The following is a 22,336-nucleotide window of genomic DNA, read 5'->3' as shown; positions in this document are numbered from 1 at the left end:
TGACACCTGATCCCTGCAGGTGCAAGGTTTGGGGAAGGTTGTGGTTCTGGCAGGGCAGAGCAGAGTCCCAGCTGGGGCTCTCTGCTCTGTCTCACCAGGATCACAGCCTCCCTATTGCACAGGGTAGCACAAGGAGCCCTTTGCAGCCTCACTGTCATGGGAGTGAGTGAGTGGGACAGAGAAGAGACCACTGGCTGGGACTGTGAGGGGGAATACGATGACAAGCTCCTGGCTGCAGGGGAGGCTACCCTGCTGCTGAATGTCTCCTGTTCTCTTGATTATATAAACTCCTGATTTATCCAGATAAAATCCACATCCCCTATGCTATTCGGATAATTTGGAGTATACTGCAATACATAAACATTTGCATTTTAATACAATTATCTCCTAAAATACTTAAATTTAATTCAGTATGGGTTCTCTAGGAAATTACAGGACATTGCCATAACTATCACATCTGCCCCTTGAAGCGATTGTAACTAGGGTGCTTGATTGGCACCTTAGGGAAGCCATTGACATAGTTCCCAGACAGAGGACCAGGAACCAAATTTGCATTGCCTTTAACATGAATCACTTCCGTGTCATAATAGTGTCACAGTAAGCTCCATCCCAGCATCTTGGCACTAGTCTCTTCCTTTTGATGTAGCTAGAGTGGTCAATGTACACAAGGAAATGTCACCCCAATAGGTAGGACTGTAAATCGCTTGAGGGCCCACACCCTGGCCTAACATTCTTTTTCTATTGTTGCATAATTTTTCTGTTAGTGATGCAATTTCTTGCTCAGGAACACTATAGTGCTTATTTTATGATACCATGGTGATGGATTATGAGTTATAATAATAGATAGAACATACAAATAAAAATACAGAGTACAGGGGCATTTCTAAAAACAAAAGAAAAAATTAATCAAGGACGTGTATAACCATATTTTGTTTACATCTGTTCTATTTTTAATAAAATTGGCTTAAAAGCTTAGCCACTAAAGTATTGCAAGCTTCTGTAAAATATAAAGCCAGATGTTATTCTAATACACTTCTTCAAACCTCTTTAATATTGGGTGGGGGCTCCATTTCTGTTTTGTTCGTTATACACAAGTAACGTGTATATATAAAGGATGCTTGGAAATTCAGTTATGCTGTGGTGTAGGGTGGGATTTTCAAAAATTATGTAGGTGCATAAGTCTCATTGAAAATCAAGGCACTTTTGAAACACCCCCCTGTAAGGTGGGGTGTGTGTGTGGTGGCAGTGGAGGAGGTGATGGGAAGGTGACTGGCAAGCACAAAAGGTTCTTGACAGCAGTAGATCCTTTGGTCCCAACCTGCTTGTCACCTACTCCCACCACCTGTGCATTGCTCTATAAGAAAGTCACACAAAGCAGGGCTCCTTATTGCATAGAGTATGTACAGTCCAGCAGCCCCACCCCTCACCTTACTTTAAATTCAAAGGAGCCCTCTATAACGACAGAGGTGGTGTCTGAATTTGCTCCTAAAAAAATCATTTCTGTTATGGGTTGTGGTGGTGGTGAAAACAGTGTGTCCCTCTACCGGCAGGCAGGGTCGGGTGAAAACAGCACCCTCCTGGCTGTGGGGGAGAGGATGAAAATAGCACCCACGGCTTAAAGGAAAGCAACGCAGACACCAGTGCTGCTTCTGCTCCGGCTGCCTTGGGCTAGCATTGGGGGCTCACAGCTTTGCCTTCAAATATGTTTTCACTTCCTAGCTGTAAGTGGGTGCCTTGCACATGGGGTTGGGGGTAGGAGTGGGGACAGGCAGCCCAGATGTGCCTACCTTTAAGATGCAATACAGGCACAGTACAGTATTTGCTTTTTGTGTGTTTGTCTGCTGCTGCCTGATTGGTTACTTCTGGTTTCACATGGTGTCTGATTGATTGGTCAGTCCATAGCTCTGGTATTTGTATCTTTGAGGTTCTACTGTGTAAGTAATTTACTGCTTACTCTGATAGCATTTGTGTACATCTGTATCTCCAATGTTGTTCTGGCAAAGAGCAGGGGATGTCCAAACATTTGTTCAGTGCTCTTATGTAGAATAAAATGCTCTGTATGTAACTGTTGAAATCAGAATCATTGTGCTCAGAGAACCTAGCCTGCCTAGTCCCTTTGTCACTGGAGATTTCATCAGGACCTCTCACCACCTTCACATTTTCAAATTTTGTAAGATAGATGCAAAAATCTTTACCCTGCTGCTCAGGAGCTTAAGGAGGTCAGGTGCGGGGAGTGGGAGGAGGAGAAAAATGAGATGTAACAACACTTGAAAATCACACTCTGAAAAGGGAGTGGACTGGACTATAATTCTTCTCCCCTTTATTCCTCCTCTGCACCCCACTTCCCCCGACAGAGGGTAGTACTGCTAGATTCTATTGTAATATCAATAATGATAACAGAGGGGAAGGGAAGTGTGTAGGGCTGCAGTTGGTTTCTCTCTTCTTTTGCTTGTGTAAGAAAGAGACTGGGAATCAAGCCCAGAGTGATTTGTCTCTAGACGCTGATGGTGTTCCTCAGCCTCCTATTTTCATTCTTGGAAGGATGCAACATTGGTTGTGATATGCAGAGCGACAACACAAGCATACTTTAAAAATGTTAGTGTAAAAACATGCTTATAATACTAATAAAAATTACCTTGGCATAGGGCATTACCTTGTGATTAATGGTCAGGTGGTGGTAGCAGCCTTCAGCTGTTCCATGGATCATAAATTCCTTCTAGCTGGTCTTTAATTCCCAGGAACTCCCCTGCCCTGAAGGCATTATAGTGTAAATGCGGCATTCCCATAGCGTAGACTATTAAGGTACTGCTAAAGAAGCTTGTGAAAAAATAGCGTGAACCTCTGAAAAGCATCTGTTACTCGTGATCCAGTAAAGTTGAAGTAATGGGCTGAGAACAGACACTGCATGGTGGTTAACATAAATGCTGTACCGAGCGCAGAGTAAATTATGAGATAGTGAACAGTTGGCTATGAGGGATAATGTTCTTGGGAAACTTGAGAATAGTTTGTCTGTGGCTGGCCCCCTTGGTTGCCCTGGCTTTCGTTTTTCTCTAAATACAACTTTTCAGTATACACAAGTAAGCTGCTACTCCCGTTGGCATTATAAGTATTTGAAAAACCTAACACTGATTGCTACACACATCATATGTATTTACTGGATTGCACTTGAACAACAGTTCAGATTGCACCTTGTCTCCTCCACCCTCCCTCAATGGTACTTTCAACAACCGATGAAATTGAGTCCTTTTTTCACAGTGAACAGGGACTTATACTAGCATTCTTTGTACCTCAGTATGAGAATATGCCCCTTAGCATGTGTATATTGAATGCCCAGGAAAACTAGAACAGTAATATTTTATGTAAATTCCTCTATGCGTGCATGAACACTCTGGGTGTTTCTATAAAAATATTGTCAAACCAGTAAAAGAATAAAGGCTGAATCTTAAATTAATTGCCTACTACTTTAAAACTGTGATATCCTGGAAACTTACTTCATTTTAATACACTTTTAGCGTCTAAGCTAGTTACTATCATTTTGGGTAAAGCTGCAGGCTAAGCTGCCATTTTTTCCAGTTCACTGTTTAAAAGATTTCTTTCAGTCTTGACATTCTTTGGCCCTTTGAGTTACAAAGATATTACTAAAACATAAAGTGCATAGCATTACATCGTGCTTGTGTTCTTGAAAGGAAAACTCTTGAATACTTCCAAAGAGAATAGTTTCCATGCAGTAAACGATATTACACTACTTTAATCTCTTAACTATATTTGGATACACTATATTTAATTTCCATTTTCTTTCAACAGTTTTGAAAACAGGTCACTAGAATATACCTTAAAGTTTATTCAAAATATGGATGATTTTTAATGTTTGGACCGCAGTTTGTCATTGATCTTTAAATGGTTCTCCAACTTGTATACATTGTTGTTTTTTAACTATTGGGGAGGGAAAACTTTATAGTGTGTTTTGAAATACTGGGAGAGAGAAATCAAGGGGTGAATTTATGTTTGCAGAGAAAAAGTTCTAAAGCCAATTCTGCATTTCATACTTTTTTGAACACTTTGTAACTATTGACTTCTGCATCCAGAATATTTTAGACTTAGATTTTAGAATATTTTAGACTGGTTTTTCCCTGTCCTCTAGGGAGGAATAGAGAGGACCAGTAAACTCCATCAGAATGATCCAATGCAGTTTCTCAGATATAGCTCCAGTTGGTGGAAAGGACTTTGGGAGGCGGATGCAGAGTGGGCTGGAGCCCACATCTTCCAAACTTTGGAGCCCCAAGCAGAAGACACAGATCTGCAGATCCATGACATCCATATGGATGCTATTACACCACTACCTCAATATAATGCCTCCCAATATAACACGAATTTGGATATAACGCAGTAAAACAGTGCTCTGGGGGTAGGGGGGCAGGTCTGCACACTCCGGTGGATCAAAGCAAGTTCAGTATAACATGGTTTCACCTATAGCATGGTAAGATTTTTTTGGCTCCCAAGGACAGCTTTATATCGAGGTAGAGGTGTATTACACCTAGGAGAGACAGGCATGGAGAGTAGCAAATTGTCTGCTCTGCTCGATTCCACTTCCACAACTGAGGATTCTAAAATACTTCTGAGCACCAATCATAGCTATGCATGGCCCTCCCTTGGAGCACTGTGTCATGGAGGGAGTAACCGGGGCAGGGGAACAGTCCAATACTTTCATAGACTATTATGGTTGGAAGGGACCTCAGGAGGTCATCTAGTCCAACCCCCTGCTCAAAGCAGGATCAATCCCCAGATTTTTACCCCAGTTCCCTAAATGGCCCCCTCAAGGATTGAACTCACAACCCTGGGTTTAGTAGGCCAATGCTCAAACCACTGAGCTGTCCCTCTCCCCTCCCTTTAATGTCCTCTAGTTTTTTGTTAAAAAGACACGTGAATAAATACATTTCCAAATAAAGAATACCTATATTACCAAATAGGAGTTCTCTATAGATATCTTAATAATCGTTTTGGGAGTTAGAGTTGAAAATACAAATTACAATGAAATATAAAGTGTTGATTTCACACCTGCTGGTAGGCAGCTAGGTGCTCAGTGATGTTCTGTTGGCTTACTTTCTGTTGTTCTAGGCTCTGAGTTGCCCTAGCTGTGGAAGAGTTTGCATATGTGGGGACTTGAGTAGTTACTGAGTTCATAGGTCTGTGTGACTCATCAGTGATCAAGCATCTTCCTTTATTAACCTAGATTTCAGAACAAGCAAATGGACAAGATTTTTCAGCTAAAGATATGGCCTCTCCCAATCTTATATTTGAATCTGGAAAAAATTAAGATTTTTTCATCAAAGTAAACCAGAGAAATCTGTACAGTCTGTCCCAGTTTCACATGAATTTTTTGTTTTAGAAAACTCTGTTATTGAAGCTGTTAATATGCTAGAACCTGTTGCCTGCTGTTCCCCTATGTGCATTCTTAGCCTATGTTGGAAAATGGTTGTCCTGCCTTCACAGAGTACCAAACATGTTGAACCCCACTTTCTTACAGTGGAAATTTAACATGGTCGACACTATATCTATCAGTGGGACGCTATCTATATCTATCAAAGAAGCCCTGTGTCAAATACAAACTTTTCCTAATGTGGGCAAGGCTATAGATAATAATATGGTTAGCAGGGACTCCATTTTTCATAATTATCTGGTTCAATGGTCTACATGAGGTAAGAAATCCCTTCTCCCGGGGTCCTTATCCCATACACTGCTTAATGTTTTCTTCTATGAAACAGCTAGAAGTATTTTGAAGAAGCATGGTAACCAAGAGTAAACTATCTATCAGCCAAATAAACTTGTTCTGTGCTTTGACAGACTTCTATTTTAGAATTTCCTGTCCTTGTTGTAAGCAAGGACTGGGTGTTTTAAATACAGTGCTCTTTTCTCATTGTAATATGAAAAGTTTTAAACCCTCATGTGAACTGCCAAAAGCATATTTTGTCATGATTCCAGCTATTTCTATTGTATTTTGTGCCTGACATTTTAATTCACCATTGAGTTTATGTCCTGTATGTTTAAGTGCTAGTAAGACATGAAAGTTGTAGGGTTAAGTCTCCAGACTGTGCTTTAAAGCTCTTATGATAATTGTTCTTAGGTATGTAGCCCTTCACTGTGGCTCTAGAGACAACTATTTAATAGACAACATTTGAATAATACAAATGCGTGGTTGGTAAAAATGGATTAGAGTTTCAGGGTGGTACCAATGGGTGATATTTAATATTGAATGACATGTATTAAGACAAATGCTTTTATATATAATTTATTTGGCATTATAAATGCATTTATCTTGTGAGATTCAGACCCCCTGTTGCCATATGAAGTATTCTGGAAAGGTTTGCAGTAAATAAATAATAAAACCACTTTGATATACAATCTAACAATATTAAATATTAAGACTTTCACATGACTGATTTTAATACTTAATTAACTTATTTAGAGTCCAATGTAACTCTGTTTTTATTAAAGATTAGATAGACAGAAGTTAAAATACAGGAATTTTTATTAAATGGGACAAAATTAATTGCATTTCACAATATCAGACTCACTGACTGTTAACATATCCTTCATCAGTGATATGATCTAATTTTGTTTCATTCTGGACCCCAGCTGATGGTAATGTTAACTAACGTACTTCACAATGACAGCCCGTTTTCGTGTTTGCATCATTCCATTTTAATGATATATAATCTGATGCATTTTATAAAACAAAAATGTCATGTTTTGTGCTATCTAAAATTTGTCAAATTGTGCACTTTTCCTCATAGTAAATAAGTGCACTATCTAAAGCAGATGCTTGTTCAATGGATGGCAGTTGTACTGATCTGTAGAAGTAGTTCAGTAAGGGTCCTGCTGGTTTGGGTCCTAGCTAGTTTAAAAATCACTAGTCTCTCTTAAGAATCTTGGCCTAAGGCCCTAACCCTGCAAGTTACTCCATGCAGGGTCCTCAGAGGTTCAGAGGTGTTCCCAGGAGGATCATTTAGCAAGACTGGGGCCTAACTCAATCCAGATATATGGGGCACTACCTCATTTATCGTGAATTACTCATTCCTCTTCAAGATGCTGATGGAGTTCCGCCTTAATGAACCTATCAGTCTGCCAATGTTCTTTGCCTGCCAGTGTTTAAAAAGTCAACTCATTCCAACTTTGTTAGAAAGGTCTGTTATAATTAGTTGAACTGAAGCCCTTAGAAAGTCCACCTAACATTTTGTTGTTACCCAGAGGACATCTAATTGCATTTTACATTGCTATGACTTAACTGGACACAGCCGTTAACTAAATAACATAGAGAAAGTGCTATGGAGACTCATTCAGTTAAAGGCAAGACTACCACTGCTTTCAATCGCAAGAGATCTGCAAAGTAGCTATGTGGTCCTCTCCCTGTTGACTAAGCAATATTGCTTAGGTTCAGCAACCAGCAGCGGACCTGTTTAGAGCTATCCATGCTTCAGACCTCATTTCCAAGATTGCTATTGAAACAGTGAAGCTTAATGTATTTTAAATATTGTACTTTCACTTAGTTTTTTTATTAGTATGTTTTTCAGTTTAAAATAAGTAATGTTGATATTATGTGGTGATTCTGTTAAGTGTTGGTGTTTTTCGTGCTCTCTGTTTTGTGCTAATTCACCAACATACCAATGTCGTCAATTAGCCACTGGACGTTGTATTCTGACTCTCCTCTCCATATTCAGTTAAGGAGATCAATGTTGCGTTGATGGAAACCAAAACCTGGAAAGCTGAAGGGATTGATGGTATCCTTCCAGAGGGGGAACATGCCAACCCACCTTATAGATCAGACATGTTCATATGAACTTCGGTTCCTGCTCTTAGATGCTACCCTGAATGTGATCTCTGAACCTTTTGAGATTCACCCATCATTATATGGCAATATAAGCAATGAAAATATTAAATTTGTCATTCACTATGAGTTGGAATGTAATATTAATAAGGGTTTTGCCTTTCTAAAGTGCAGTAGTTTTGTTTTCCTCATTATACTAGATCTGTGGGAACTTTTTAACTATTTCAGACCATTTTTAATTTACTGTGTATCCTCGTAAGATTGTTACCTGACGTCTCATACCTCTCCTAATAGTAAAACTTATTGCTAGGTAAAAGCCATAGGAGTAATTATTCTGACATGTAGATATTGTACAGCAGTGTATGTTCAGATTATATTTTAAAGGTGATGTGGAGCCAAAATACTGCACAATTTCAGTCATGTTCAGAAAGTGTCTTTTGTTTTGTTCCTGAACAGTCCTGTTTGTTTATTAACCTTTCATGGACACTCATAACTGTAATATCTGAGCATTTCACATACATTGAAGAATTTATCCTCACAATATCACTGTGACGTAGGATACATCACAGATAAGGAACTGATTTACAGAGAATGAGGACCTGATCCCAGATCACTTGTTTTAGTGACCTTTGCTGTTAATTTCAATGGAATCAGGATTGGAAACTAAGTGACTGACTTGGCCAAAGTCACAAGTCTGTGGAAGAGCTGGAAACCGATTCTCAATCTCATAAACCACACTCTAATGCCTTAACTGCAACCATCCTTCCCCACCTTTCTAATAGCTCATTTTAAAACAGATGTAAACCTGCCTTATACTTCATGGAGAATCTCTCCTTTCTGAACTAACTCCCTTGATTACGTTGTACAACTGTAAGTAAGGGAAGCTGTGAACCCTCACGAACATGATGCTGTGATACTTAAACAAAACATAAGACCATTACCACTTATGACATATGCTTTTAGCCAGGACATTTTAATCAGTCTGACTTCGTGGGTAGCAAATAATTTATCATTTAGCTAACCATGAGTTTCCTCTACTCATCCTTGGCTTTGATAATTAAAAGGGGAAGGATGCATAGTATATTTTCTATCTGGTATATAATGAAGGACCAAGAACTTTTGGTGAAGGGGATGAAGTACTCAAATATTAGTGCAAAGAGCTTCAATACATTTAATTCACATATACTGAAATTTCTCTCTACAGGTCACTTAAGTAACTTTACCACTGCTATTATGTGCTGAATGCCATTCCTAGCCTTGCCAAGAAGTAGCATTAACATCCTTTTCCCCTGAAAATATGCTTTATTTTTTTCAGTAATTATGAGGATAATGTAGTTTGCCTATGTTTTATGGGCCTTCAACACATAGTGAATGTTTATAGAACTTGATTAATTTTGTAGGTTACCTTTTAAATTGGTGTGGGTTGTCGAGATAAAATCCCTTTCCACCCAACAAAACAGATTTTCCTCAAGGATATGTCTATGTGATGGCACAGGCCTTGGTGTGGGCTGTACAAGCCCACCTGGAACCCTGGGTACATTCTCACATTACTAGCCTCTGCTGGGGTCCGTGCCACTGTGTCTTTTAGCCGTACTAGGTAGATTAAAGCTAGAGTGGGTATGCCTACGTGAGTTTCAATCACATATCCAGTTACAAGGTAAATGTACCCCGAGTCATGCCAAGATGTACTGAAAGTCATTTTATGTGCTATCTGATAGTCCTGTTCTGATCTGGTATTGCCTTGGCTCTTTTCCTTCTTTTCTCCATCCTGTCCTTGTGCCCTCCCTCATACCTGCAATTTGTCTGCTTCCCTCCCTCTAACCTTCCTTTTTTTAGGAAAACTCCATTTCTACCTTAATGGGCATTGTATAAGGTGGATACACTGGTCTACACCTAATTCTGTTTTATATACCCTATACTTTGTACTTCCTAGTATTTCTATCTGATTACATATATTTCAGACTTACAAAAATAATCTGATTAAATTTTACTATTTTAAACATTCCTATTTGTGGTTTGAATAACTCACATGTTCAGATGCTCATGTTGACTAAGACGAGAAAATACTCCTGTCTTTGCTTTTTACCTCACATCTTGGTAAGAATAGATTGCACTAATTTTTACTGATGAAATTTCAAGGAAACTTCTTAAATGTTAAATTTTTGAGGATTTTTTTTAAATCAAAAGGCAGTTAATAACTGATTAATATTTATATATTATCCACACACAGCTCCTTTGAATTTGTCTTATTATCTGTGTATTACAATACAATTATTTATGCACATGATGGAGTGAAGTGAATTAACGTCAATAATTTGGTATAGTGAACATTGAGGTATATTTCAGTTGAGGTATACTGAAACTATAATGTACCTTCTAAATTTCCATTTGAAATTGAAGAATAAAAGGATTCTAGCCCTGTAGAAATGCTGCTGAAGCTGAAAGCCATGTTCTTTTCAAGTTTTACAAATAACTTGAGGCAAGAGGAAATCCTAGACCCACTTTTGGTCCAAGCAGTGACAATAGAATTAACTGGATAGAAAACCCTGAGTCATGTCATCCGGTAGTCTGTAAATTCTTTCAAATGATTTTTCTAAACCTTTTAATGTTTCTCAATGAAGATGCCGTTAAATTACATCTTATTTAATATGAACAATATGTTATGGGCCATTACAAATCAAAAACAAATCTGTAAAGAATTAATCTTTCTCAACGCAAGATCCCATGGGTAATCTTAATGGTTTAATAGTTTTGTTTGCTTATTGTTGGAAGAACTAGAAAGAATTAAAGTATATAACTATCAAGAAAATTGCTTGGAATACAAAGAATGGGCAGACTAATTATAATATTGCAGCACTAATCCTACGTATCAGTAACGAAATACAAATAAACAGTGTGATCAATTGAAGTATAGGAGTCAAAAGGATGTCTCTTCAGCTATTTAAAAGTGCTTAAGTAGTCTGTGTATAGTAAATTATGCCACCAAACATAGATTAGGGGTGCAAAGGCATGATTGTTGGGAAGTGTTAAAGGAAGGGATAAGGGATCGGGGGGTGGGGGAGAATATAAAATACAACAAATGCATTGGAGCAAAAGCCTTGTTTTGTAGGTAAAGCTCCAAGCACTTTGGGCGTGTTAAACAAATAGCAAGTCTAGAAATCTGAAACAAATCCTATGAATTAACCAGCAAAATGATTTTTGAATCTGATTCTCAATTTGAAAGGCATTCAGTGTAATTGCACAAATTGTGAAGCAACGTCAGAGGGGCCATAACAGCAAGAAGTTAAGTTCTGGCAATAAAATTCTAAATAAGCTTGTGAATTTAGTAAAGAAGAACTAGAACGTCAATAGCATATCAGAGAAAACCAAGGCAGAAGCTAAAAAACTCCAGCAAGTAGAAACAGTCCTAAAAAGAATCTCTCTCTGGATATTTTCTGGATAGTTTCATAGTTTTAATTCTTTCTAGCTTTTTATCCATTTATCTCTATTTCCCTCCCGCCCTTTTCCAGCTCCTCTCAGACCACTTGGTCATAAACAACTCTCCCTCTTTGTTCTGTTCTGATGCCTAAGAATTCAGGTAAAGCTTGAATCATTTTTACTGTGGTTAAACATTCTACAAATATTCTGTTGTTGATTAGCATGAAGTTATGTAGCAAAATTGCATTGGAAAAACCTAAAGTGGCCTCACACTCATGTATCAGTCTGTGTAACATGCTTGTTTTGAGTTAGTACGTAGAAGTATAAATATATTGAGCATCTAGTCTGTTCATGATTTTTAGCTATACCTCTCTATCCAGAGAATCTCTTTGTTTAATACAACATAGGGAGAAGCAAGACAGGGAAAAGATATATAAAACTGGGGAAATCTCAAAGATTCAAGGCCCATTTTGAATCAGGAGTTTCTCACTGATCGCCAGCAAACTGTAGGTGTACACCATGTGATTAGCACCATACTTCATATGAGCAGAAAGAAAAGTGATTGTGAGGTGATTGAATTTTGTGCGTATTTACTCTTTGGTATTAGTAGTTCTCTATATACTTATGTTTTTATTTATTGTAAAATATTCTTCCTGCTCCTCTCCTGGTCTTTTAGATAGAAATTTTCCTGATGGGGTTAGAAAGTCAATAAGCTTGGTAAAAATGGCAAAGAATGATGACCTTAGGTGGTGGTAGTGAGCATTCTATAATCTCTGAAGGGATGGCACCCTTAGATAAGATAATTACTTAGCTTGGGAAAATCATACATTTCTCTTCTGTGGTAAGCTACCTACATATCTTTCAAGATGTAAAGGTTGAAATGTTTAATAAAGACCCAAAATGTCATCTTGCTTTTCTCATTTCTCTTGAGAATGCTGCTGTGAAGATAATTTTCCTAACCTGTTGTTGTGACAATGTAAACCATCTTGCTGCATTCCTTCATTGGCTTCTGATTCTCTAGTACAGGGGTTCTCATGACATGTTTTTTGGTGGCCTCAGAGTGCAGCCACCAACTCTTGCTAGTGGCCATGCTAGCAATTTTTGTTAAAATACTTTAGGAAAAACAAATAAATATGCACATATACATGTCCAGATCATTGTAATTTATTTATGTAGGGTTTTTTGTAGACTCAAAAATAAAAATGCCTCTATTCTTTACTGGACCTAAACTGAATAGAAACAAAAATAAGGTACTTTGCATGTTTTAATTTTTTTTTAATATATATTGCTAGTTAGGAAATCTGCTACAGTGAAAAGTGATAGTTGTATATTTGTTAATATCATTCTTCACAGCAGACTTATTCACCTGTGGCATGCTGGGGTACAAATTAAGCCCTGGATGAGGAGGTGGGTAAGGAGGCAGGGGGGCCAGGGACAATGGGGATCTGGAGGAGGCAGCAGAGGTTGAGATGATGGTGGGGGTGAGTCCAGGGATGGAGCCCAAAACCCTGCCGCTGGGGCACAGAGCCTGCTGCTACGTGGCCAGAGCCTGTCACTCCAGGGCTGAAGCCTGAGCCACACCACCCTGGTTACCTGCTCCTACAGTGTATGTAGCTCCAGAGGGGGTAGGGATGAACCCCTGCAGGCAGCCCCGGGGGAGAAGCCACTGCTTTGCCACAGCCCCACCCCAATCACGGCCCAGGAGGCTGTGGCCTCAAGAAAAGCTCCTGATGGCCGCATTTGAGAAATCTGCTCTAGTACCAGACATAAACTATTTGTCTTTGCTTTTAAAGCTCTTTGTGGCGTATTCCCACTCTACCTATCATGTCTCATTCATTAACAGTATGGCAGCTGTCTCCTCCAGCCAGCCCATAGTGCCTCCCTCACATACTTGTTAAATTGTCAAACAGCCACCTTTGTATTTCCATGCTACTCCTCACACTTGGGAACAGTTCCCTGTTAGCATTCATAGACTACCTCATTAATGCTCCTTAAAGCTCTCTTTCCTTTTCTGTGATGCCAACGAGAAACTTGGCAATAAGGCTGCTAGTGTACTGAGACTACTGCCTATATTGCTGACCAATACTGTGTCCTTGTTTCCTTGTACTCCCTCATTTGTCTGTGTCCACTGGTTGCCAGTGTCTTATTTTTAGATGGTAATCTCTTTGGGGCAGAGACCATCTTACTGTTCTGATTATACAGCACCTCGCACAGTGGGATCCTGGCCCATGACTTCTAGGTGCTACTGTAATACAAATAATAATGATAATACAAATTAAGGACGTCTCAGAAACACCTGAGCAGAAGTTAAGTGATTTGGAATTAATTTTCTTTAATATAATTTTCTTTAATATGCTTACCAGACATATAATGGTAACATGCTAGAAATCAGGAAAGCGTTTAAGCATTTACAGCATTAGGCTTTCTGCTGCCTTTTTGTTATTGTAAAGCAATGAAAGAAATGCTTACATATTAGTTGTGTCTCTGTTTTCCCTTCCCAGATAATCGCTCTTTAGTGGAAATTGCCAATATGTATCATTCCATATCTGAAACCAGTCACCCGTTGCAAACAGAAGACCAAGAAATAGGCATTGATCCCTTGCAGGGTTACCTGAACAAGCCCGAAGAAGGTGAGTTTAATATTTCTATACTTCTTACTTTGTACTTAGAAACCTTACATAAGAGTCTCATGATTGCTATGCCTGTCATAATTTGTTTAATTCTGTCAATGAAGTTGAGCAGGGCAACTTTAAGAACATTTCACAGTGTGTGTGTAGAGCACTCTGAAACTAATGAAAACCACGAAAAGTCAACTTTCAGTTACAGATAGAAACATTAGTCAAATGCTTAATGCGCTGTCATCCTTTTTTAATCATAAACCAAACAGTGACTTCAGCATAAAAATATTAAAATGAAACATAGCCTTTGTTACAACTTTTTTCAAAGATGGGCTCTTTTGGCTGTTGTACACTGTTGATTTTTTTTTCTTTGATAAAATTTAGCATTTTATTTTGGGTGAGGTTATGCTGATGAAAAAAGACTTTTCTTTTTTTCTTCTTTTGAATCATAACACTTCTCTCTCCTGGTTTCCTTAAATAAAAACCTAAAATAGAACAGGTGGAATTAAAATGGAAATTACTGTGTAACTCAAGGTAAATTAACACAAGGCAGTATTCAGACTACCCAAATGAACAGTGAGAAGAAACTGCTTGCATAATGCAAGTGCTTGTCTGTGTTACTTGTCCTTTCTACTTATTTGCTAGTAGTGACAACATGGTTGGTTAGAAGGAAATGATAAGCTTAACAAGATGCTTGAAACCTCATCCTTGTCATGAAAACATTCCTCAAGTACTCAGTTATACACAATGACACCTTAACTACCTATAATTTTCCAGTCATTGAACGCATGTACCAGGAATGCAAGATAAAAAATTCATTTTAAATTAGAATTGAAACTGCTTAATCACGTGTTTTCTGTGTGCCTCTATGTGTAAATCTGCAATAAAGTAAAATGTATTAAAAAGAGCAACATTTCAATTTTTAATTCAGATATCAATTATTTTGTAAAAAGCTAAAATCACAGCGCTAATTTTTTACTGCTTTATAAAGCTTTTTTCAATGTGAGGAAAAGTAGAATGGACATCTTGATGGAACCCATTCTATAAAGGTAATAGTTTTTTCAAGTGAATATCACTAGGCTTTTACACTTCACATCTAAAAGGTTAATAGCCATCTTAGTTTGATGAAGCAAATACATTCTTAGTACACATTTTCAGAAGCCTAGGAATAAAGATTTATAAAATTCTGAAGTATTACATGTTTTCCAAATGAAATATTTGTGATGTACTTTAGGTGAGTGGAGGGGTCGGCAACCTTTCAGAAGTGGTGTGCCGAGTCTTCATTTATTCACTCTAATTTAAGGTTTCGCGTGCCGTTTTTAGAAGATCTCTTTCTATAAGTCTGTAATATATAACTAAACAATTGTTGTATGTAAAGTAAATAAGGTTTTCAAAATGTTTAAGAAGCTTCATTTAAAATTAAATTAAAATGCAGAGCCCCCCGGACCGGTGACCAGGACCTGGGCAGCGTGAGTGCTGCTGAAAATCAGCTCGCGTGCCACCTTTGGCACACGTGCCATAGGTTGCCTACCCCTGGGTTAGTGTGTAGCCAACACTGATCAAAAATTGCACGTTTCTTGTTTAGTTTAAAAAAAAAAATCTACACGTCTCTCTCAGCTCCGTTTCAAGACAAGTCAAGATTTTAACCCTGTTACAAAAACATTTTAAATTAATTTTACCCTTTATTGTGCCCAAGAGTGATTAGTTACCTTGAATGAACAGGCTTTTAGTTTTTATCCCAACCTTAACATTTCTGTGACATACAAAGTTATTAGTATTGAATTGATGTTTAAAAGTGCCATTAATTCATTTACCCCAAATGTTCATTAACAATGTAAATGTATGCTGATGTTCTATGAGACAAGGAAGTGACTAATGACTCTTCCCACTAACAACACTTAAAATGAATAGAAACTTTAGATAGCTCATCTTGAAGTAATCAAGGCCCTCATTCAGCTTGGCATCTCTGTATGCTCTAAAACAGCTGTCAACTGTTAAAAATATATACACAACACACACATACACACATGGGAAGATAAGGATATGTAAATACATGGTTCCCCCAAAGTCATAAAGGTTACCAACCATAGTACAGTTTTTTTTTCACATTCTGTATATGTAAATATTTTATATAATGCATCCATTTCATTTTCATAGCTTTTTTTTTTTTTTTTTTTTTTACTGTGAAACACATACTGCATTTTAATTTGGTGCCATATGTAACCAAGATCAATCTTCTGCGTTTTATCATTTAATTTTAAATAAAGTATATTTTTGGATTGCTGTGGGAGAGGACTTGTATGTCAAAGCATGTAATTTTCCTTGCCCATCCAATCCGCCTCGGAAGTTCAGTGTAAGGAGGCAATCACAGATTCCTAAATGAGTATTCTAAGCATTGGGAAGAATCCATCTGTTGATCAGAGACTTTGGTAGGGCCCTAGGTATATGTAATACAACAAGTCAGACTAGGTGAACATAATGGTCCCTTCTACTGAAATAAATTTAGTCATTCATTGGGAAGAGTATCCCTACAATCATATGCTGGCCTCATATGTGAGAATCAAAGTGTCACTCATGAACCCATTTCTCTCACATGGTAATATGTTGTACTACTAATGTACCATTTGTCTATGCTGAGATTTGAATTTATCTTTTGAATTGCTATTTTAATATTTTGCTAAAATACTGTCCACATCCCTATATTTTAAGATAAATGTGTTTCCCTGTTATAGTTGAAGATGTACCCAATATACGTTGTTTTGGTTACGCTATTTAGAGGATAATAAAAAAATCACTAAAGAATTTTTCCAGGCAGCTTTGTCAAGCAGTATAGAAATTCACAAGAGATACAGCATATTGCTTAGCGATGACTTGTAGAATATTGTGAAATATCAGGCCCTGTGTGTTGTTCTTTTGAAGCGGTGAGAGATGTTTAGAGTATTATCTTGGAGACTAAATGGTAAAGGTCTTTACTGAGATGAGTTAAAGAAAATAAGGCAGATCATTAGTAAGTATAAGCATTGTGAAAATAGATCTCGTTAATGTCAGAAACTAGTCTGATTTGGCAAGCTACAGGAAATACTAAATTTGGGGAGCATGTATGTTTATTATAGATGTAAAATATAGTTGTAGGATTGACACATTTGTCTTTGATTTTCCTTAATTTTTTTAGAGGCTTTGACTAAAATTAAAGGGGTGATTATTTTGAGAAAAAAAGTTACCCATTCAATTTTTGTGTGGTTAAGGAAATTAGGATTTTGAATCAGAGTGAAATCTCATGAGAGTGTGCTTGTTTGCAATTATCCAAATCAAGACAGCAGTATTCAGGCCACTAATTGATCAATAACAGGAAAGACGTTTTGATTTTAAAATGAGTTGTGAAATCTTTATTTATATTACTGATACTTAGGATCTGTAGAAATCTTCTGAGTAAAAGTACTTGCTTATATATAGCTTTATATTTTAAAGGCACTGCACAAACGATTCTTAAAACAGTGCTGTGAGGTAAGTATCTCCATTTTACTGATAGGGAAATTGAAACAAAAGTAAAATTTTCCTAAAGGCCTGTCCAAATGAGTTGCAGATTTGGAATCAGCTCCTTCTTATGGGTAACCTGAACACATTCATAAGGCAAATTATTTCTTTTCAAAAAAGGAACAGAATGCATCATTTCAAGAATCCAAGCACATGAATGCTTAAATCTGTCCTTCAAGAGGAAATCACACTTTCTACTTAAGCAGTTTTCATTGATAAATAATCTCCTGTTAGCATGAAAATCTGCATGCAATGTATATTTTAACTAAAAATGGAAACAAAATGAAATATATTTTATTTTTATTTTTCCTGTGTGCATTTAAATATAGATTCTTTCTCCATATATAGAATCATAAACCTATCCGGACAGTTGGATTTTTGCTAATCCCTGAACTTCTCTCTCTCATCCAGTGTCAGACCTCCAGTGATCCCTGTATTTCCTCTCTCTGAACATGTGCAGCTGCCTTCTTTGCATCCTGTTTCTGGAGTGCATTCTTGTTCTCATACTGTATTTTTAGGAATTGGATTATTTATGTACCTGAGATTCATCCTGGTTGTCAGTACTGCACTTCCTGGACAGAAGAACTTAAATAGGGAGCCACAATATGGATTCTGGACCTGTTCATTTATTAGCGTGGTTCCCCCTTTCAGCAGAGTTTAAATGAATTGCCTATTTCAAGCCTTCTAACCCAAGGATCAGGTATCTAAGTTACTTTTAAAGTCTGATCCTCTGTATAAATTAAAAATGAACATTTTAGCACAATGACTTCTCATTCATACTTTTTACATCAAATACCATTCCAGCTACTTATTGTTTCATGCATGGGATATTTGAAATGTGGTTGCATTTTGCTAGAGAAAATTCAGGTTTATTAACCTCTACCCTTTTCCAGAAAAGTCTTGAACCCTGGAGATGAGGAGAGACTGTTGGAGGCAGCATTTCAGAATCTGATTTTCTCCATTTCACTATGTACTGTACCTAGCAAATTATTTTGTTCTTTTCCAAGTTCTTGATGATTAAATTGCAGTGAAGTAGTAAAACTTGGAGTAGCTTTATTTCAGAGTTGCAGTAATTATCTGTAACATGGTTGATAGCATTATTTAATTTTTTAATGCACGTTTTGAAGAATGCAGTAGGCGCTATTCCCCTTTCATGGGGAAGTTTATCCTCCAAGGATAGACTAGAACAATGTATTTAATCCTTTTCAATATAATTTGCTTAATATTACAATTAATACAGTTAAGGTCACTTGAAATGAAATTATTAATGAATTGGGTAATTTACTTTAACAGTGTCGGTGTGTTCTCACAATTTCATTTGCTTTAATAGCATACTTCACATAGAAAAATGTAATATGTTCTTGGCTTCTATTAAAGGAAAGGAAAAACTTGAGTTATGAGTGATTCTTTTTTTTTAAAGAGGCTGTTAGATGGTGAGAGAGGAAAAGGGTGATATGGTTAGAAAGACAGATATCATAGGGTATGACTGAAATGAGCACAATCAAAGATTGTGAAACTGTCCATCTCAGGGGCCAGGTCAATATGGTCTGTAGTATTTTACAATACTTTGACTACACACGTGCTATAGTCTATATCAAGAGTCGGCAACTTTTCAGAAGTGTTGTGCCGAGGCTTCATTTATTCACTCTAATTTAAGCTTTCGCGTGGCAGTAATACATGTTAATGCTTTTAGAAGGTCTCTTTCTATAAGTCTATAATATGTAACTAAACTTTTGTATGTTAAGTAAATAAGGTTTTTAAAATGTGTAAGAAGCTTCATTTAAAATTAAATTAAAATGCAGAGCCCCCGGACCAGTGGCCAGAACCCAGGCAGTGTGAGTGCCAATGAAAATCAGCTCGAGTGCCGCCTTCGGCACATGTGCCATAGGTTGCCTACCCCTGGTCTATATTTATTTTAAAATGTACTATGCGTTTATTTAAAAACAAAGGTGAACTCTTGAAGTCCCCTTTACTATCCTCTTTGGGTTGGTGAGCCTCTGGTTGATCCACTGTGATATTATGGCAGTGGTCCTGCTTTTGTTCCTATATTTTGAGTAGACGGAATTGGGCTATGACAAGAGTTTCTAATCATGTGAGCACAAGCATCTCAGGCTAGGAATAACTACAAGAAGAACATAGTGCTTTTGGGATTTCCCCTCAGACAGATCACTGCTGCTACTTATGACCATGCCTGTTAAAGCTGAAAGTTCAGAAATCTGGAGAATTTATGCAAATAACTGAATCCCCTAAAATGCATGTTTGATGAATATATATTGCCTTACTTAAATGACAGAAAATATCCTGATTTCCAATACTTAGGACTAACAAAGCTGCAGCATGATCTGAGCATTTGGAGCATACAAATTGCTATGTTCCTGGATGGCTCTGGTATCTTCTTGGGTTGGTGTGCAGGTAACTCTGGCAAATTCCTAAGCTGCTGCTCCTTGTCCTTTTCAGGACAGTCTGGCGCTCTGGTTGAATTGCTAGGTGTGCTATATATCACTTTCCCTAGATGGATGGAAGTTCTGGCTTTTCCGGCAATCAGTTGGGGCAATGCTTTGGATGGGCTGCAGCCCCTAGCTGGGTCCAGCTCTGGCTGCTCATGCTTGCTGCTTCCTGGCTGGGTTTGCTGTAAACTCGTTATTGCTGCTGTTCCCTGACTTGCTTGCAGGCTCCTGTAACTAGCTTGAGAGATGGCTAAAACACTACCCAGTGTTGTCCTAGTGCTAGCTCCAAGTCTGCAGTGCTGGGTGCTTTGGGGATCAATGGTGTAGGCTACATCTCTATGGTTAGAGTCCTCCTGGGTGGGTCTCTGTGGTTAGTCCTGAAGAAGTCTAACTGGAGAGATGCAGCCTACAGTGTCCCCTCAGCTCCACCAATCAGGAGGCATAAACTCCTAGGTGGAAGCAGTTTAGAAAGCAGCTAAAACTAGGAGCCTGCTGGCCAGAGATGGTCTAGATAATACTTACTGCTGCCTCAGGGCAAAGGACCAGACCGGACAGTCTTTTGAGATCTCTTCCAGTCCTACGTTTCTGTGATGCTATTTAACAAATATGAGTGACCCTGCAGCTGCCTGCTGTCAGCTGTCGCAGTATGGCCAACCTTGAGAGAGTAAAATCATGAGGGTTTAAAAAAAATTGTGGTTTGTTTTGTCTTTTGATTATTGAAATCCCCCTGCCCATCTCCTGTCTGTGTGTGACAATTAATGCTGCCCACTCCCCAGACTTGTTGAGTAAGGTCATTTTGGCCCCCTGTTGAAGGAACTCTCACCTTCCTTTCTTCCTGTTCCTGCCTAGCAATTAATTCTGCCCCCGCCCCCTTCAGTTCAGCCCACCATCAGTTCAGCTTGCCCCCCGCATCAGTTCAAGCCTTCCCTTAAATCTACCCCCCATCACTTCAGTCCATGCAGCTCACAACCCCATCAGTTCATCCCTTTACCCCCAGATCAGCCTCCCCCTTCACAGCCTCTTCTTCACTCTTCCTGGGTTCTTCATCCCCTTTCCCAGACTTGCAGTGTTGCCAACTCTTGAAGGTTTTGGTGAGTGACGTGATTTTGGCTGGGGTTGGAGCCAGTCACAGGATCAAATGAGAACTCTAGCCCAGGGGTCATCAGTAGGCAAACGGCAAGCCAAATCTGGGCTGCCAGATGCTTTTGAACAGACCCCAGTATTTTTAATTTACTTATTATTAACAGTACTATTGTTTATTATTATTTTTCTCTGGTATCTGGACCTTGAGTATAGCTTCGCCGAGAAATTTGGACCTTGACAAAAAAACGAAATGACTACCCTGGCTCTAGCCAATCTGAGCCCTCTGATTGGCTGCCCGGCCCACTTGCCCACCTTGTGGGGCAGAATAACTGATTAGAGCAGATATAGGCAGATCTCTCTTCCTGTCCACCTGCCATAGCAACCTGGAGCCATCCTCACAGGATGGGATGAGAGAACTAAAGAGCTCTGCTGCCTCCTCCCCTGTCACTTCCTGAGAGCAACAGGGATGGGACAGGTGCCTCTGCCCCTCCACCCCCTCCTCTCCCTCTCTGCAGCACCCAGCCTTGGGTAGGGGCAGAGGGAGGTGAAGAGCCCCTGGAGCCACTCCCACCCCACAGCCTGGAAGGAGGAGAGGGCATCCCTCTGCATCCCCCCAGCACTGATGCCAAACAGAGCTTGGTGACAACTCCCTGTTGCCGTTACTGAGATACATTATCTCTTGGTGTCTAACTTCTATTCCAAATCCAGAAAGCACACTTTAAAAATAAATACATTACTCCTCAACTATTACACACACAACTCACAATAATTATGAATCTTAGCAAGTTACAAGCTTTCTATGGATACATTACATGCTGCTCTTTCTGATAGTTTGTAAGTTTTAGGTTTAATACAGTGAGTTTGTCAGGTTTGAAGTGAGAGATGTCTACAAAAAACAGGAGACCCTTTGGCAAGGGGTCTCTGCATCACACACATCCTCTTTAACCTAAACATATTTTGCTTTGTTTTTTCAATATATTCTAACACTGAGATGTTTAATCACAAGCAATTCCTTGTTAATCACCCTTTTCTGTCTGTAAGCCAGACTGAAAATTTCCTACATATTGTAACACACACATCAAGCCCCTCTGCACTTTACTTCTCCCTCCATCATCTACAAGAGTCAGGTGCTGCTGGCCACTTTCAGAGACAGGTCGCTGCACTAGAAGGATCACAGGTCTGATTCAGTATGGCAGTTCTACTGACACAATTCAAGGCACAATTGTTTAGCCTTGTGCAATACTACGACTTTGAGTGGGAGGCCATCAGATGCAATGACAAAGAATCAAGACTTCTTAAAGGTAGAAATGAAACTTTACAACAATACAAGGGCTCAACCTATTTGAAGAGAAACAGTAAGGTTTTCAGAATAACGCAGAGGAGGGAGGAGCACTTCGTATCCATGAATATTTGGA

The 22,336-nt window shown here is 38.6% G+C and overlaps 1 protein-coding gene across 7 annotated transcripts in view; it reads left to right on the top strand.

Moving 5' to 3' along the window:
• TBC1D5 (TBC1 domain family member 5) overlaps positions 1-22,336 on the top strand; it is a 534,167-nt gene that overhangs the window by 211,616 nt on the left and 300,215 nt on the right. For 5 of the 7 annotated variants that reach the window (XM_075062444.1, XM_075062442.1, XM_075062441.1 and 2 more), the window contains one exon: positions 13,741-13,869. In XM_075062444.1, coding sequence (XP_074918545.1) covers positions 13,770-13,869 — 100 coding nt within the window. In that variant the 5' untranslated portion in view covers positions 13,741-13,769. Of the gene's footprint in view, positions 1-11,331; positions 11,400-13,740; positions 13,870-22,336 lie in introns of all 7 variants that reach the window. The other 2 variants (XM_075062439.1, XM_075062438.1) reach the window with 1 other exon arrangement.

Source organism: Chelonoidis abingdonii, chromosome 2 (assembly GCF_003597395.2).
Source record: "Chelonoidis abingdonii isolate Lonesome George chromosome 2, CheloAbing_2.0, whole genome shotgun sequence".
NCBI classification, from domain to species: Eukaryota; Metazoa; Chordata; order Testudines; family Testudinidae; genus Chelonoidis; species Chelonoidis abingdonii.
This window is presented reverse-complemented; position numbering and strand designations above follow the sequence as displayed.